This window comes from Salvelinus alpinus, chromosome 25 (genome assembly GCF_045679555.1).
Source record: "Salvelinus alpinus chromosome 25, SLU_Salpinus.1, whole genome shotgun sequence".
Classification (NCBI taxonomy): Eukaryota; Metazoa; Chordata; class Actinopteri; order Salmoniformes; family Salmonidae; genus Salvelinus; species Salvelinus alpinus.
In genome coordinates, this window is record NC_092110.1 from 23,493,610 (window position 1) to 23,512,572 (window position 18,963).

The window sequence follows — 18,963 nt, forward strand, 5'->3', positions numbered from 1 at the left end:
ATTCTTCTATGTGGCTTTACAGTAAATACTGTAAGTAACATGACAGTATTTTGATTGTTTTGGCCGATCCCTTGACACTAGGTGGCGCCCAAAGGCTTGCATTTGAAAATACTGCAAATACAACTGTGAGTGAACAGTTACTGTGCAGGTGGCATTGTGGTTTCTTTAACCTTTATTACTGTAAAACAAAAACTATCTTCTCTTCAGTAAGGGCATTACAATACAAAGTACCACTTTCAAATGAGAGCACTGTAACAAATGTTTGTTTTGGTAAACTAACTGTAACCAGGACATGGGATTTTGCAGAGCAAAGGAACAAATTGACCAGAAAGTAAAACATTTACTGGAATCCATTTGAGTGACTCTTTGAAAGTATACAGTTAGCTACAAAAGTATTGGGACAGTGACACATTTTTTGTTGCTGTACTCCAGCACTTGATTCAATGACTATGAGGTTAACGTGCAGACTGTCAGCTTTAATTTGAATGTATTTTCATACATATCAGGTGAACCGTTTAGAAATTACAGTACTTTTGTACATAGTCCCATTTTAGGGGACCAAAAGAATTGAGGAAAATTCCCTGATATGTGTAATAAAATAGTCAAAAGTTTGGTATTTGGTCTCATATTCCTAGATCGCAATGATTACATCAATCTTGTGACTCTACAAATGTGTTGGATGCATTTGCTGTTTGAATTTGGTTGTGTTTCACATTATTTTGTGCCCTTTAGAAATGAATGGTAAATCATGTATTGTGTCGTTTTGGAGTCACTTTTATTGTAAATAATAGAATATGTTTCTAAACACTTCTACATTAATGTGGCTGCTACCATGATTACGGATAGTCCTGAATGAATTGTGAATAATAATTAGTGAGAAAGTTAGACGCACAAATACCAGGGGGTGTTGAGTGTAAGTGTTCTGTCCCCCCAGACAGTTGGTCTGCTGTAGGATTAGATGGGGTTAAATGGTGGAAAGGGGTGGTGTTTTTTTTAGTGAGGGCTAATAGTTGGCAGGGTAAATTTCCTTTTCCTCAATTTTGTATTACCGTATCAAAGTACAATGGATTGTACAGTAGGCGACTGCAATTGGTGTAGTCTGCCATTAAAACCTAAAGGACAAACCAATGCAACCATAGACACTGTACCAGTGGTGGGAAAAGTACTCAATTGTCATACTTGAGTAAAAGTAAAGATACCCTAATAGAAAATGACTCAAGTGAAAGTCAACAAGTAAAATACTACTTGATTAAAAGTCTATAAGTATTTGGTTTTAAATATAATTAAGTATCAAAAGTAAATGGAATTGCTAAAATGAACTTAAGTATCAAAAGTAAAAGTACAAACCATTTCAAATTCCTTATATTAAATTAAGCATTTATGTTTAGTGAGTCTGCCAGGTCAGAGGCAGTAGGGATGACCAGGGAGGTTCTCTTGATGAGTGTGTGAATTGGACCATTTTCCTGTCAAAGCGTAACGAGTACTTTTGGTGTCAGGGAATATGTAAGGAGTAAAAAGTACATTCTTTTCTTTAGGAATGTAGTGAAGTAAAACTACAGATACCCAAAACTTCTTAAGTAGTATTTAAAGTATTTTTACTTAAGTACTTTACACCACTGCACAACAGACCAGTGAGACCAACTCAATTGGAAAACATCATGTTGCAAAGACTACACTAATTTCCATCCCTAGCTAACACATACTGTATATAGAGACAAAGACGACAGACAAATGTTTACATTATATCTGGCAACACCTGACCTTTGATTGAGATAAAGAAGGTATTAAACTGAAATATAAAAAAGGTATAAAAAGCCCTGGGCTTGAAAGTGCAGCTGAGCAAGATGTCCAAACAGAACAAGTCAGTCATAATTTGCCTTCATTACACACAATATTGCAGATATGAACTTCAATATAACAATTTCTTAAACACAAACATTCCTTCACCGTCTTATCTAGTGTTTATATGTATCCCTAAATAAAGGATTAAAAAAATATATATATTTAAAGAGGTGATCTTTGTGATTAAAATTGTCTTTGACAAGAGAGCTGTCCCAAGACGGCTATCAATCATCAATATTTGGATCATCAGATGAGTGCAGCTGCTGTAGCGTTGAGCCATCCCACAGCTGCTGTAGCGGTGAGCCATCCCACTGCTCCTCCAACACCAGCCACCACTGCGGTTGTAGACGCAGCTAACCCTGCTGCACCTAGTGGGAAACAACACAACATACATCGGTCACTGTGGCATTCAAAACAGAATGTACCTCAGGCACCAGGGTATCATAGTCTTGTCTAAAAATAAGAGGTCTTCAATGATCTAATGTGCAAAATAAAGGTGGAAGAAATAGATCATAAAGAGAGATGATCAAAGTATAGTTGGGGATTATCACAAGATCATATTCCTATTGATTCTGTGACTCTAATAGCAATTAATTGACAATTAATTGACAATATGACACAACACAATTATGTAAACTGATTTTTAAATATGATATTTAAACACATGAAAATGTGACTCATTACCTGCCGACTGCAGAACAGCAACGGTGCTTCCAGCCAACAAACCACTGCCACTTGCAGTGGCTGCCGATGCCATCATGCCGGCTGCAACAGAGTTTGCGGCGATGCCAGCGGCGGTAAACCCTACAGCTCCTAGGGCAACTGGAGCCAAGACCACCGCTCCCCCTTAAAAGTAAAAATAAAAAATAAACATTTAAATTGTAGCTTACTACAGTTGGCTAAGTAGCATATTGAAGTTATTGGGTAAAATGTTAACAAAAAATGGAATCTCTCAAAATTAGATGTGAAAACGGCAAATGATTTAACATGTGTAGCTAGCTATGCTTTTTATTATGCACCTGTAACCATGGGTTGAATTGGCATTTTGCTGGTAGCTTAGCCCACTTAAATTAAACTAGGCTATCCACAATATTGGTATTTCTATGAAATGTCATATTGTCTTCTCATCAGTTTTTGGTTTGAAATGAAATTGACACAGGGTAATTGATAATATATTACCTTTTTAATTATGTCAGAGTCGATTTTTAAATAGCATGGCAAATGTCTCACCTGCTGCTGCTGTGACCGCAATAATGGTAACTGTTAAAAAAAAGCAAGGATGTACAATGAGCAAATATATTTACATGAAAATTGCATGCCACATGTATGCATTGGTTATTGTTACTGTAGCCTAGCCTACTTAACACAATTTAGATTTAGTCAGATACATTAGGGGTTTAGGTTACTCACGAAGATCCATGGTTCCTCAGGGACTGTATCAGTGACTGCAGGGGAAAAGACTGGGTCAGGGTTATATAATGCAGTGCCTAGGATTTTTTGGGAAACGAAACTTAAGTGCGCCAATTTAGGGTGTGTCTGTATCCATCTCGGTGCGCATATTGGACATTTCAAGCATTCCGCATTGGAAACTTGATTGACAGGGTGTTGGTTGTCACGACCTGCCGGAACAAGATCCGTGTCCATTGTCGTCGAGCAGGCAAAGAGAAACGAAAGTCAACCGTTTATTGTTCCTGTGAAAAGGAAATTAGATAAGGATCTTCGATAACTAGGCCATCACATCACGTGATGCCAACTCAGCAATTTTGTTGCTAGATTTAGCTACTTTTCAGACTACCCTGGCAACTTCTTTTTCAAACAGCACCTAGCAACAAATTTAGCTACTTTTAAAAATGTATTTGGAACTTTTAGCAACTTTTGAAAATTGACTCAAACGGTAAAATGTGTGGGGTTTTTATAAGGTTTTTTGACATGCTTAACTAACTATAAGCTAGTAGGGCTTCTTATGCATTAAAGTTTGAATTACTGACTCATGTGAACCTGCATTTTCCATTAGTCTCTACTCTTACCAGTGCTCTGTCTAACCATGAGGCCACAGCCTGAAATTGCAACAAATGTATCTGAGCATAAGATATGAACAAGCAGTCTGAAATGTGTGTGTGTTAGAAAGGGCGCTGTGGGCGCTGTACTGTGTGACCGAGACTGTGCTAATCTTAGAGAGACACAGGAGGGGGGTGAATCAGGGGACTGCTGACTGTGGTGTACAATAGACAATAACAGATAAACTATACACACGAAGAACATCTGTGAGGTTCTGAGTTATGCACTATAACCCAATACTATAACAAACGTGATTAGCAACTGTATTACATATGATTGAATACTATAACAAACGTGATTAGCAACTGTATTAAATGTGATTGGATTTGACAAACTGTTGGCCTGGGAGCCTGGGTGTCTGTGTGTGTGTGCTGGAAGTAACAGTTAGCCAGATAAGAGTGCTGGGAAGCTGTGGTTAGCCTTGAGCGAGAACAGTGGCCATTGTATACAGGTGCGAATAGCTCAGACAATATTACAGAGCTGTCTGACCTCAGTCTTTGGGGTGAAGGAGCGTAATCTACACAGCAACAGCGTCGGGACATCACATGCGCTAAGGGGCCAGGACTGGCTTAAGGCGCCAACATCAACGATAGGCTGGGTAAGTCTAAACCACGCCCAGTCTCTACTCTGACAGGCCGGCTCGGAAGTGGGAACTATCTCTGTCATGAGTATATTATCATATCTTTGTCAGGAACAAGTGTCTTCTCTGTTTTCATCCTGCGTGATGTTACAGTGAACCCGTATATACGGAAATTGCATTTGCCATTTATTACTTAGTTAATAAAAAGTACATAGCATACAATTAGTGACTCATTGTCATACTTGTCCTTATACCAGATTGAATTGACGCAACCCTAACAATTGGTGACCCCGACGTGATCTGGCAGGACTTCGCTGGACATTGACGCGCCAGCCAATTGGCCATTGCTGTCATCGGATGGTGTTTTCTCACAAAAAGACCGGTCTATTAAAAAGGTAAGCAGAATACCTATTGCTATAACTAAAATTCTGCACATTGGCGTTATCCAAATTCATTTTGTGAGATCACCTGTCTGATGTAGGTTACCAAATTTTAGTAGAATAGAGTACAATTATTAAAAGAAAGATTATTGTGAATATAGTTGATGGGAAATGCAATTTCAAGTTGATCAACGCAATTTGGAAATACCGGTGTGTAAATAAATGATATTGTATGTGTATGACGTGAAATTAAAAGCCTGATTGTGTGTGTGTATGAATGTACGCTAGGGACATTTAAAAATTCTGAAAGAATTTAGGGAAGTGAGTGAGGACAATGGCAACATTAACCACCGTGAAGGGCGGGATATTGGACATAAGACAAGTTCTAATATTGAACGGCAATATACCGGTCACACGGATTTTTATGTATTAACATGGTATGTTGGATATAAGATAAATTGTCGATTAAAAAGTCTAGGTGTGTTGGACCCTCGACTAAAAGTGGACGGCAACATAGTCCAGGGAAAGGCAGAAGTATTGGAAATAAGATAAGTCTAGGTGTGTTGGACCCTCGACGGCAATACACTGAGTAAGACAAGTTCCCTGTAACAAGTAAACGGCAAAATATTTTAAGTTGGGTTTATATGCGCATATTACCGAACGACAATGTTTTGGAGATAAGATAAGTTTACTGATTGAATAAGACGTGTTGGATATAAGATAAGTCACACTGTATGTCTGTTGCTATATGATTGTGTGTATGAAATAAGTCAGGCTTATATGTAAGAGGAAGTAAGGATATAACGTAGTTAAGTACGCTCTAATAATACCATAGACAGTAACACACTTACCCACTATTTAATCATAGTCACATTAGGAGATGATACACAAATATAACCATTTGGGATAAATAGTTAACTATAATGGCCCAAATCGAAAAAGTGATGATAACACTGAAATCTACTCTAGAAATAAATGGAGAAAAATTATACAGAGAATGGACAGAAGAGGGCAGTATTGCCGCGCCCAACTGACTCTCAGTCGACGGGGAGCCTGGTTGAATGCTGGTGACATAACGACAAACTTAAAACCAATTCGGAGTAGAAAAGATACAGATAATCCTCGCTGGGGAAAAGCTTTGACCTTTGAATTGTAATATTTTCTGGGAGTTTGCGAATACAGACAATTATAATTATATACTTGTTGGCGGGGAAACTCAATCATTTCAATATTGTTGGTGGTTCAGCGGTAGAGTTTTTGCCTTCAACGCGGGAGACTGGGGTTCGTATCTCAGCCCTTACATCGATAGACTAAAATTAATTCTAGTGGTAATTGAAATATTTATAGGTTTTGCCCGGTAAGATACGGTTGTTAGTGTTTGTTAAAGATATGAGCTGAACGTTTTAATAGGTTGTTTAGGTTGAATTGAGAGACTAATTCATTCAGAATAATAGCGAGGCAATTTCGATGGAATGCGTTGTCTTGCCTAAATGGTCCGCTGGAACAACGTATTGAGAATGTTACTTATACGATAGTTTTGGTGCAAAATTCAGTTGGAGTAAGTAGATGTTTTGCCTAGAGGCATGAATAAGACAGTTAGTTTTGGTATTGTATTGGCTACTAATTTTCAGGGTACGTTGCTAGAGACAGGACGATTTGTTGTGTAACGACGTTATATTGGGGATTGTTCATTCCATTTAGTAATAAATACTATAGTTGAGGAGTTTTTTAATTAAAGAGAGCAACAGTGTGAATGTATATGTAAACGCAATATAGGAGGAACGGGATACAATTTGTTCTTTCCCCACCGGGTGTGGCCGTATCAAATTATGACAGGGAAAATTGGTTGTGTTATTTAGAGGGAAAAGGCGTGCATTATAGCTTTGAGTCACTTTCAAAAGTGGCTAAAAGTTATTGGTTTTTGGTTAGGTAACACCAGGGATTTCAAACAAGAAGTAAACGTATTCTAAACATGATCTGTTTTCATTATGGGGAACAATGAACGGCCCGCAAACTGGTATGGCTGGCTGGGAGTGTTTTATTTTTAAAGGGACAGTACACGTTTATCACAGTTGTGTGAGTGTAATGGCAGGGTATAAAGTATTTTGGGGAGAAAATTTTGAGAAAGACTGAATGAGTTACATGAAAAGTCACTAGAGGGCGCCATTGATCAACTTATGGAGGTTCATGTTATTGGGATAGGGCAGACAGTTACATGAAACATAGAGGAAATTTAAAACGAATGATTTGAGGGTATTATCATAATTATTATGTTTTGTTTGTAGTAAACGTTTGGGTTAAGGGGATTTCCATGTTCCCAGAGACAAGATATCTTAAAGGGACACACTCGCATATATGGAATATTAGGAGTTTTATTTTCTGAGTTTTAATTAGACAAGGGAATTTTTAAATTTTTTATTTTTAAAGATAAGGGGTTCTTTAATAGGTCTAGATATGGTATGGGACACGAATGTAAGGGGGTGGTGTAACCTTTGACCAGTCTTCATTGCATTCCCAGGTGGTCTGATCACCCACAGGGGGGGGCATGAAGATAATACATTTGTGGTCATCTGGGATACTAGTTGAGGTAAATTAATTATAATGGAGTTTATAGCTCTTGACCATAATTGTAGCTTGAACCACAGAGGAAAAAATGGAATTGAGGTAGGACAAATTATGGGGAGCAGGGGAATAAACTCTAGGGAGAAAGAGGAAGTGGTGAACAGGAGATATTTACAGACAGATAAGGGAAAGGGCAGACAGAGGAGCCCTCCCCGCACTGCTGAGACCTTGAAGGTTTGAGAACAGAGAGGGGAGTTTTGAAAGGGGCGCTCCTACATGATATTGTCAGAACATAAGGATATTTTACTAATCTTACCTAAGTCATTATCTAGAATAGGTAAGGTTGTTACCTGGCCAGAGCCAGGTATCAAAAGGGGGATGGGTACATTGTGGTCTAAGATAGGATGGGGCCTATTGGATAATAAACTAATTAAAAATAAATAATAATAATAATAATAATTATAGCTAACAAATAGGCATAGAAGTTAAATATATAATCAGATAGAACAAATGAGAAACTGTTTGTTAACCAAACCTGTATGTCCAAGATTTTATGCATTACAGGTGAATTAAAGGAGGGTAGGATTCACTCGACCTGGGGGCATATCGCACTTGGAGGGTAAGACACACTGACACTGCCGAATGATCACAGAGTTAAGGAGAAGAACCGTTGCTAATAGAGTTCGGGGGTCAACTCCTTAATGAAAAATCCCTGACCCCGCCCTCTCATCACTGTGTACGTTCATAGAAGTGAAAGTGTTGCTTGGTCTCTGGCTGATGATGTGTTCTCTGGGAGAGGGTGGGGCTTTACAGGACTGTTGGTCTACTGAGCTATCTAATTGGGATACGATGGGGATGGTTACCATCACAGTGCTGCCAGAGCCACCACCAGTTCCAACAGGCCAGGTTCAGCCGGCCTCCTCCACCACTTCAAGACCAAGTCCCACGCCATCACCTAAGCTCTCCAATCCGGTACAGGTAATAAATGTGAATGACATCTCAGATAGTGACCAATTGGGGACTGAAACTGGTTATGAGGGAAGGGAGAATATGTGGTTGGCCTATATGAGATACACTGCCAAAACACTTAATAGAAAGGACTGTGTCGTATGTGGACATGATAGACCTATTCTGGCTACTCACCCATTTGCCCTAAGTAATGGGGAATGTTGGATGTGCATATTGGAAAGTTTCTATTATAATAAGCCAAATTCAACCCTGTGTAAAACTCAGAGTCTTGTGTTCCCAGAAGTCCCTCCCCAGAAGGCACCGTGGGGAGTTGAGGCATATGGGGGAAATTACAGCTGTAACACTGGTACAGGTAGGGGTATAGACTATGGGAGGCTCCCTACTACTGCCTGCATCACTAATGTCACTATGAACTAGAGGTGTTGCTGATGTATGGTGGATGTGTGGACCTGCCAGGCGGTTGACCCCCATTTTGAAAGGAGACTGGCAGGGCACTTGTGCTTTGGCCAGTCTGATAACACCATTGACTATTATTGAGGTTACAGCTAACCAACTCCTGGGAGCTGCACATGACACAGAGGCTCGGGACCAACCCAGGAGACGGCAGAAACGTGACGCTCCTTGGTCCGAGGGTACAGATAACATCCACACCAACCTATTGGGGTCCCAATAGGGGTCCCCCACGAATTCTACTACACCCACACAGCACTTAAAGGGGATGGCTGAACAATTGGATGCCACCTCTCGAACTACTAGACAGAATAGGCTAGCACTAGACATGATTCTGGCCAACCAGGGAGGTGTATGTAAAATGATTGGAGAACAATGTTACACGTTTATCCCTAACAATACCAGTCCGGATGGGAGCATTTCAAAAGCTCTGAGCGGGTTGGAGAAGTTATCTGTGGAGATGAAGGGTCTTGCAGGTGTGGAGGAGAGTGGACTGTTCTCCTGGCTGGGTGGTTGGTTTGGTGAGTACACTGCATTGATGGTTACTGGATTTCTGACCCTAGTAGTCGTGTTTCTTGTGCTACTATGTTGCGCTGCTTGCATTTTAACTTGTGCCAAGAGATCTATTGCAGATGCTGCCAAAGCTTCTGGCATGATGCCCCTGCTTGCAGCTAGTGGGGAGGATGCCGAGACCAATGAACAGAGGGGGTTGACTGAGGATGACCCATGGTTTGCTGTAAAAGAGGTTTATGAATAACACTGTTCTCCCTAAGAAGGTTTTAAGTTCCTGGGTGGTAACGAGCCCACCTAGTATATGGAAAAGGGATGAAATGTTTATTGTATGTGACACCTTTTTGGTGTCAAACGGGGGAATCAAAAATGTCTATGTTGACACCTTTTAGGTGTCAAACGGGGGATTGTGAGGTTTTTATAAGGTTTTTTGACATGCTTAACTAACTATAAGCTAGTAGGGCTTCTTATGCATTAAAGTTTGAATTGCTGACTCTTGTGAACCTGCATTTTCCATTAGTCTCTACTCTTACCAGTGCTCTGTCTAACCATGAGGCCACAGCCTGAAATTGCAACAAATGTATCTGAGCATAAGATATGAACAAGCAATCTGAAATGTGTGTGTGTTAGAAAGGGCGCTGTGGGCGCTGTACTGTGTGACCGAGACTGTGCTAATCTTAGAGAGACACAGGAGGGGGGTGAATCAGGGGACTGCTGACTGTGGTGTACAATAGACAATAACAGATAAACTATACACACGAAGAACATCTGTGAGGTTCTGAGTTATGCACTATAACCCAATACTATAACAAACGTGATTAGCAACTGTATTACATATGATTGAATACTATAACAAACGTGATTAGCAACTGTATTAAATGTGATTGGATTTGACAAACTGTTGGCCTGGGAGCCTGGGTGTCTGTGTGTGTGTGTGCTGGAAGTAACAGTTAGCCAGATAAGAGTGCTGGGAAGCTGTGGTTAGCCTTGAGCGAGAACAGTGGCCATTGTATACAGGTGCGAATAGCTCAGACAATATTACAGAGCTGTCTGACCTCAGTCTTTGGGGTGAAGGAGCGTAATCTACACAGCAACAGCGTCGGGACATCACATGCGCTAAGGGGCCAGGACTGGCTTAAGGCGCCAACATCAACGATAGGCTGGGTAAGTCTAAACCACGCCCAGTCTCTACTCTGACAGGCCGGCTCGGAAGTGGGAACTATCTCTGTCATGAGTATATTATCATATCTTTGTCAGGAACAAGTGTCTTCTCTGTTTTCATCCTGCGTGATGTTACAGTGAACCCGTATATACGGAAATTGCATTTGCCATTTATTACTTAGTTAATAAAAAGTACATAGCATACAATTAGTGACTCATTGTCATACTTGTCCTTATACCAGATTGAATTGACGCAACCCTAACATACCCCAGTAGCTCAGCTACTTTAATAATTTCAGTGGTGCCTTTATTGTGCTTTAGCGTTTCCTTAACACCTGAACAGGGCCATGTTTCGCAAGGCTTCTAGGTTGTCTGGTAGCCTTGCTTGCAGCTCCTTGCTTAAAGCAACAATGTAGTTGATACACTGTCTACGAATGACCTTTTCGTACTCTGGAGCAAGACTGAGTTGGTACACCATGCTCTCGAAAATGTACACAAGGTATGGTGATGGACTGAGATGTCCATCAATGGCATCCTTCAGGACATCAATTTTTGCCATAGGGTTGACTACTCTGCTGCAAATCGATGTTAAGAGGTGTACAAGATTGTCCAAAAGCTTGATAGGATCTGTTTGCTCTCCCTCAAATGACTTCACTGCAACTTGTAAGTCGGACAGGGTTGATTTCAAGAATGTCAGGTAGACATAGTTGGTCTTGTCCATGTACATGGCGTGGAGCACATCCGCCATGTATCAATGCTCACTGGCCTTGGTCAACTCAAAGTGGAGCTTCAGTTCTTCCCACTGGCTCAATATACGAGTTACCGCAGGCTCAATCGATAGCCAACGTGTGGCACACACTTTGGTGATCTGCAGGAGTTTCTGGCCACAATTAATGGTGGCATACATTGCTTTGTACACCTCGTGCCGTTTTGGAGAAATCGAAAACCAGTCTCGCACCATCACTTCCTGTCCTGTTTGGAGATGGCGCTCCCGGCCACCGGAGAGCATTTTGGCTTGTTTGTTCAGCACTTCATTACGCCTGTTAGGCTTCATGATGTCCAGCCGTGTGCGGAGAGGCCTCCCGAACATCAATGTGGCTGGGCTTTCATTTGTCGTGGCATGTGGGGTGTTTCGGTAGGAGACCAGGAACTTGGCCAGTTTTGTTTTCAAAGTCCCTTCATCTCGTTTTGCTGCCCGGAGTCCTTGCTTTAGGGTTTGCACAAAGCGTTCTGCCAGCCCATTGGTGGCAGGGTGGTACGGAGCTGAGGTTGAGTGTTTGATTCCATTTACTGACATGAATCTTGTAAACTCGTCACTTACAAAAGCTTGCGCGTTGTCACTTACTAGCTGCAGCGGCAATCCGAAGCGTGCAAACGTTGTTCTGAGACACTCTATCGTCTGAGCTGAGGTGGAGGAGTCAGTGCAAAACACCTCTGGCCATTTGGAATGGGCATCAACTATAACCAGAAACATGTGCTTTTCAAAGGGACCAGCGTAGTCCACATGAATTCTCTGCCATGGCTCTGTGGGCCATTCCCAAGGGTGGACTGGGACAGGAGCAGGCATGTGAAGGGTTTCCAAACATCCGCTACAGTTCTTTGCCATATTTTCTATCTGTTGATCCAGACCTGGCCACTAGAAGTGGCTCCTTGCGAGCAGCTTCATTTTGACAATTCCAACATGACCTTCATGTAGTTGCTGCAAAACCTGATGTTGGCATTTCTGGGGTATCATGACTCTCATTCCCCACATCAAACATCCTTGGTACGTTGTAATTTCGTTTCTCCGCTGGAAATACGGAGTCAGCTCCTTTCTGCCAGTAGCTGGCCATCCTGACATGGTGTAGGTGTACACTTTTGACAAGGTCACATCTTTCCTTGTCTCCTGTTTGATAACTGTGCTTGTGACCGGTAGTGCCTCGAGCTGAGCGGTATGGAAAATGTCCACTGCATCCACACTCCTTTGTCTTTCTCTTGCACACGGCAGTCTGGATAATCCATCTGCATTTGTGTGGAGGGACGACGGCTTAAACTCAATGTCATACATATGACTGGCAAGGAACAAGGCGTATCGCTGTAACCTGGCTGCTGTCATTGCCGGAATGCCTTTCTTTGGACTGAAAATGGAAAGCAACGGCTGGTGATCCGTAACCAGTGTGAAACGCTTGCCATATAGGTATGCGTGGAATTTCTTGCCGCCCCACACTAGCGCCAGTGCTTCTTTGTCAATTTGTGAGTAGTTTTTCTCTGCATCATTCAATGTTCGTGACGCGAATGCAACTGGCCTCTCTGACCCATCTTTCAGTGTGTGTGAAAGGACGGCCCCTAAGCCATAAGGGGACGCGTCACAAGCCAACTTCACTGGCAGTTCAGGGTCGTAATGCATCAGGACCTGTTCAGATGTGATGAGCCGTTTTGCCTCAAGAAATGCATTTTCACACTGTTCTGTCCACCGCCATGTCCTATTCTTTTCCAGGAGCTGATTTAGAGGCTGGAGTACTGCTGAAAGGTTTGGGAGGAATCTTCTGTAGTAATTGATCAGTCCCGCAAAAGATCTCACTTCTGTGATATTTTGTGGTCGTGGTGCCTGTACCACTGCCTCGATTTTGTCCTGTGTTTTGTGCAATCCATTGCGGTCAATTTCATGTCCACAGAAGACAATCTTGTCTTTGAAGAACTCACACTTCTGTACGTTTGCCTGTAGACCATACTCTTTCAGTCTTTTCAGGACCTCTTCCAGGTTAGCCAGGTGTTCTTTGTCGGTGCGTCCTGTTATGATCATGTCATCCAGTATACACTGGGTTCCTGGGATTCCTTGCAAAATCTGGTCAATAGTTCGTTGCCAAATGGCTGGGGCCGATGCGATGCCAAAAACCAGGCGGTTATACCTCTATAGACCTTTGTGTGTGTTTATTGTCAGGTACTGTTTGGAGCTCTCTTCAACCGGTAGCTGCAGGTAAGCCTGTTTCAGATCGATTTTACTGAAGTGTTTCCCACCAGCTAGTGCAGCAAAGATGTCCTCCAGACGTGGCAAGGGGTATTGGTCCACATGCAACATTGAATTCACAGTTACCTTGAAGTCCCCACACATTCTAACAGACCCGTCTTTCTTCACAATAGGAACTATGGGTGTGGCCCATTCGCTTCTGTCCACTTTCGTCAGGATCCCTGTATCCTGCAAGCGATCGATTTCCGCTTCCACCTTTGGTCTCAGGGAGTATGGAACAGATCTGGCTTTGCAGAATTTTGGGGTTGCGTCATCTCTCAGTACAGGTTTTGCTGTGAAGCCTTTTACTGTTCCCATCTGATCACTGAAAACTGTGTTGTATTTCTTCCGCAAGTGTTCCAGTGTTTGGTCTGTGTCTTTCTCTTTGGACTGGAACGTGTGGAGCATTTTCAAATCACACCAGTTCAGCTTTATTTTTGAAAGCCATTCCCTGCCAAATAATGGGGGGCCAGTTCCAGGCACCACATACAGCTGTAACTGCTGTGTTTGCCTCCCATAACTCATTCTGACCTGCAACGCCCCCATTGGGCTCAATCTCTCTCCTGAGTAGGTCTTCAGCAACACATTTGTGTTCTTCAGCTTGATAGCCTTGAAGTGCTCATTGTAGACAGTAGTGGAAATTATAGACACTGCAGATCCTGTGTCCAGCTCCATTTTGAGGGGTTTGCCTTCGATATCTGGTGTCACCCATATTATGCTACTGTTGGGAGAAGTCACTGTGTTTAACTCCAATGTACCAATTAATCGTTCATCTGAATCACTGCCACTGTTCTCTGCTAGTGCATTCACAGACCCTTTAATTTTCTCAGTTTTCCTGTTGTGACTGAATTTTGCACTGCATGCTCTTTGAATGTGCCCCCTTCTACTGCATTTGTGACAAATTTAGTCTTTGAAACGGCAGTCCTCTGCTCTGTGACCATCTCTGTCACACCTGTTGCATTTTTCGGCCACACGGGGGCGCTGTCGGCTGCGTGAAAACTTGTGCAGGGAAGTTTGTGATAGGTCAGTATTTCTTTTACTTTGCAACTCAAATGCATCTTTCGTCGCGATTTCCATAGTCCCAGCAATTTCAACAGCCTTTGCAAACGTGATATCTGATTCTGTGAGCAAACGTTTTTTAATGTGTTCATGTTTCAGTCCACAAACAAATATATCTCTGTTAGGAATTTTGTTAATAAATAGTTAAAACAAATTCCAGCTTTAGATAAAACTATAACTAATTGAACTCTGCATGCCTGGGGAAAAGAGATTTGTGTTGTGGGTCATAAAATAAGCAGAAAGGGTCGTTAAACTATGGTTGAACTGACCCAACTTAGCCCTGAGGTGTTTAGATAAACTTTTTAGGTCTTCCATTATCTTGAGTTGTCTGCTAAAGTGGTAATCAATTATAGTGAGCCTTCAGGATAAATGATTATATGGTGTTTCATGTGAGTACCCTGTGAGGTTAGAATGAACTTTTGAACCTGTTTTCTATTTGTCAGGACAATGAGATTCATTCTGTAACCTATGACGTCATATCTTGTATATAAACCTGTGTTTATGATCCAATGGGAGCGTGCTCCGAGAATAAACACTATTATTATCTAATTTTGATAAGACTGTATCCTGTCTATTTTATGTTAATAAGTATCTTACAAATTCTTATAAATAGACAGATTGAATTTAATTAATGAGTACATTAGAGGAATTATTTAATTCCACTAACAATCTCTTAATGTGTCATTTAGGTTCTCTCCAAACTGGCAATGTTCAGACAGTTTCTTCAACTCTGCTACATATGTACTAACACCCTCACCCTCATTCTGATCTCTCTTGTGGAAACGAAAACGTTCCGCGATGAGGAGTGGTTTAGGTGATAGGTGATTTTGCAATATCTCCACAATCTCTGTGGATGTTTATTTGAGGGCTTCAGAGGGGCAGTCAAAGTCTAAAAGTATTTGGTTTTAAATATACTTAAGTATCAAAAGTAAGAGTACAAACCATTTCAAATTCCTTATATTAAATTAAGCATTTGTGTTTAGTGAGTCCGCCAGATCAGAGGCAGTAGGGATGACCAGGGAGGTTCTCTTGATAAGTGTGTGAATTGGACCATTTTCCTGTCAAAATGTAACGAGTACTTTTGGGTGTCAGGGAAAATGTAAGGAGTAAAAAGTACATTATTTTCTTTAGGAATGTAGTGAAGTAAAAGTTCAAGTTGGCAAAAATATAAATAGTAAAGTACAGATACCCCCGAAAATGTATTAAGTAATACTTTTAAGTATTTTTACTTAAGTACTTTACATTACTGCACAACAGACCAGTGAGGTACAGATTTTGAAGACAACGGCCTAATCAACTCAATTGGAAAACATCATGTTGCAAAGACTAAACTAATTTCCATCCCTAGCTGACACATACTGTATGTGGAGACAAAGACCCAAGACAAATATTTACATTATATCTGGCTAGGCGATATGGCCAAAATATCATATCATGGTATTTTTCAAATTTTTGACAGTATAACGGTATTTTGTTTTTGATTAATAAAAGTTCTACATTTGCTTTATGAGTAGTGCGTGACCCTAGGGTATCAACACATACAGTGGGGAGAACAAGTATTTGATACACTGCCGATTTTGCAGGTTTTCCTACTTACAAAGCATGTAGAGGTCTGTAATTTTTAGCATAGGTACACTTCAACTATGAGAGACAGAATCTATAACAAAAATCCAGAAAATCACATTGTATGATTTTTAAGTAATTAATTAGCATTTTATTGCATGACATAAGTATTTGATACATCAGAAAAGCAGAACTTAATATTTGGTACAGAAACCTTTGTTTGCAATTACAGAGATCATACGTTTCCTGTAGTTCTTGACCAGGTTTGCACACACTGCAGCAGGGATTTTGGCCCACTCCTCCATACAGACCTTCTCCAGATCCTTCAGGTTTCGGGGCTGTCGCTGGGCAATATGGACTTTCAGCTCCCTCCAAAGATTATCTATTGGGTTCAGGTCTGGAGACTGGCTAGGCCACTCCAGGACCTTGAGATGCTTCTTACGGAGCCACTCCTTACTTGTCCTGGCTGTGTGTTTCGGGTCATTGTCATGCTGGAAGACCCAGCCACAACCCATCTTCAATGCTCTTACTGAGGGAAGGAGGTTGTTGGCCAAGATCTCGCGATACATGGCCCCATCCATCCTCCCCTCAATACGGTGCAGTCGTCCTGTCCCCTTTGCAGAAAAGCATCCCCAAAGAATGATGTTTCCACCTCCATGCTTCACGGTTGGGATGGTGTTCTTGGGGTTGTACTCATCCTTCTTCTTCCTCCAAACACGGCGAGTGGAGTTTAGACCAAAAAGCTATATTTTTGTCTCATCAGACCACATGACCTTCTCCCATTCCTCCTCTGGATCATCCAGATGGTCATTGGCAAACTTCAGACGGGCCTGGACATGCGCTGGCTTGAGCAGGGGGACCTTGCGTGCGCTGCAGGATTTTAATCGATGACGGCGTAGTGTGTTACTAATGGTTTTCTTTGAGACTGTGGTCCCAGCTCTCTTCAGGTCATTGACCAGGTCCTGCCGTGTAGTTCTGGGCTGATCCCTCACCTTCCTCATGATCATTGATGCCCCACGAGGTGAGATCTTGCATGGAGCCCCAGACCGAGGGTGATTGACCGTCATCTTGAACTTCTTCCATTTTCTAATAATTGCGCCAACAGTTGTTGCCTTCTCACCAAGCTGATTGCCTATTGTCCTGTAGCCCATCCCAGCCTTGTGCAGGTCTACAATTTTAACCCTGATGTCCTTACACAGCTCTCTGGTCTTGGCCATTGTGGAGAGGTTGGAGTCTGTTTGATTGAGTGTGTGGACAGGTGTCTTTTATACAGGTAGTTCAAACAGGTGCAGTTAATACAGGTAATGAGTGGAGAACAGGAGGGCTTCTTAAAGAAAAACGAACAGGCCTGTGAGAGCCGGAATTCTTACTGGTTGGTAGGTGATCAAATACTTATGTCATGCAATAAAATGCAAATGAATTACTTAAAAATCATATAATGTGATTTTCTGGATTTTTGATTCCGTCTCTCACAGTTGAAGTGTACCTATGATAAAAATTACAGACCTCTACATGCTTTGTAAATAGGAAAACCTGCAAAATCGGCAGTGTATCAAATACTTGTTCTCCCCACTGTACATATTCTAAATTATTTCAATGGGTCTTTCCCCATTCTAATTGTTTTATACTGTTCAATTCAACTTAAACCTAATTTCCTGCATTTCCATCAATTTCTGAATTTCCTGCACTCATTTGAGATAGTATTTGGTCCCATATTCCTAGCATGCTTTGATTCCATCAATCTTGGGACTCCACAAACTTGTTGGATTGCGTTTGCTGTTTGTTTTGTTGTGCTTCACATTTTATGTTTCAGATCATTTTCGGCCCTTTAGAAATGAATGGTAAATCATGTATTGTATCATTTTGGAATCACTTTTATTGTAAATAAGAGTAGAATATGAATCCTTCTGCATATATGTGGATGCTACCATGATTACGGATAGTCCTGAATGAATTGTGAATAACAATTAGTGGGTTACAGATGCACAAATATCATCCCCCCTCCCCCCAAAATTGCTAACCTCCCCTGTTATTGTAATGGTGAGAGGTTAGTATGTCTTGGGGGTATGATATTTGTCTGTCTAACTTTCTCACTCATTATTCACGATTCATTCAGGACTATCTTAAATCAAGGTAGCACTATGTACAAAAAGTGCTTTAATTGGCAAGCGGATCACCCGATATGGAGGAAAATACCTTTAACATCAGCCATTGTATAATTTCAAATCTGAAGTGCTGGAGTACAGAGCCAAAACAACAAAGAAATGTGTCACTGTCCCAATACTTTTGTAGCTCACAGTGCATTCAAAAAGTATTCGGACCCCTTTTCCCACATTTTGTTACATTACAGTCTCATTCTAAAATGTATACAATATTTTTTTTCCTTCAATCTACACACAATACCCTATAATAACATAGCGAAAACAGTTTTTTAGAAATGTTTGAAAATGTATTAAAAATAAAAACAGAAATACCTTATCTACATAAGTATTCAGACCCTTTGCTTTGAGACTCAAAATTGAGCTCAGGTGCATCCTGTTTCCATTGATCATCCTTAAGATTTTATACAACTTGAATGGAGTCCACCTGTGTTAAATTCAATTGATTGGAAATGATTTGGAAAGGCACACACCTGTCTATATAAGGTCCCACAGTTGACAGTGCATGTCAGAGCAAAAACCAAGCCATGAGGTCGACAGAATTGTCCGTAGAGCGCCGAGACAGGATTGTGTCGAGGCACAGATCTGGGGAAAGGTACCAAAACATTTCTGCAGCATTGAAGGTCCCCAAGAACACAGTGGCCTCCATTCTTAAATGGAAGAAGTTTGGAACCGCCCGGCCAA

General features: G+C 41.3%; 1 protein-coding gene across 1 annotated transcript; it reads right to left on the bottom strand.

The window, feature by feature from the left end:
* Positions 1-1,578: 1,578 nt before the first annotated feature.
* LOC139553692 (interferon alpha-inducible protein 27-like protein 2A) lies at positions 1,579-3,502 on the bottom strand. The gene is made up of 4 exons (XM_071366281.1): positions 3,253-3,502; positions 3,073-3,102; positions 2,527-2,688; positions 1,579-2,210 (listed from the first exon to the last, which is right to left on the bottom strand). Exons 1-4 carry the CDS (start codon positions 3,260-3,262, stop codon positions 2,089-2,091), a joined length of 324 nt encoding a protein of 107 aa, XP_071222382.1. The 5' UTR covers positions 3,263-3,502; the 3' UTR covers positions 1,579-2,088.
* Between the last annotated feature and the right edge of the window lie 15,461 nt (positions 3,503-18,963).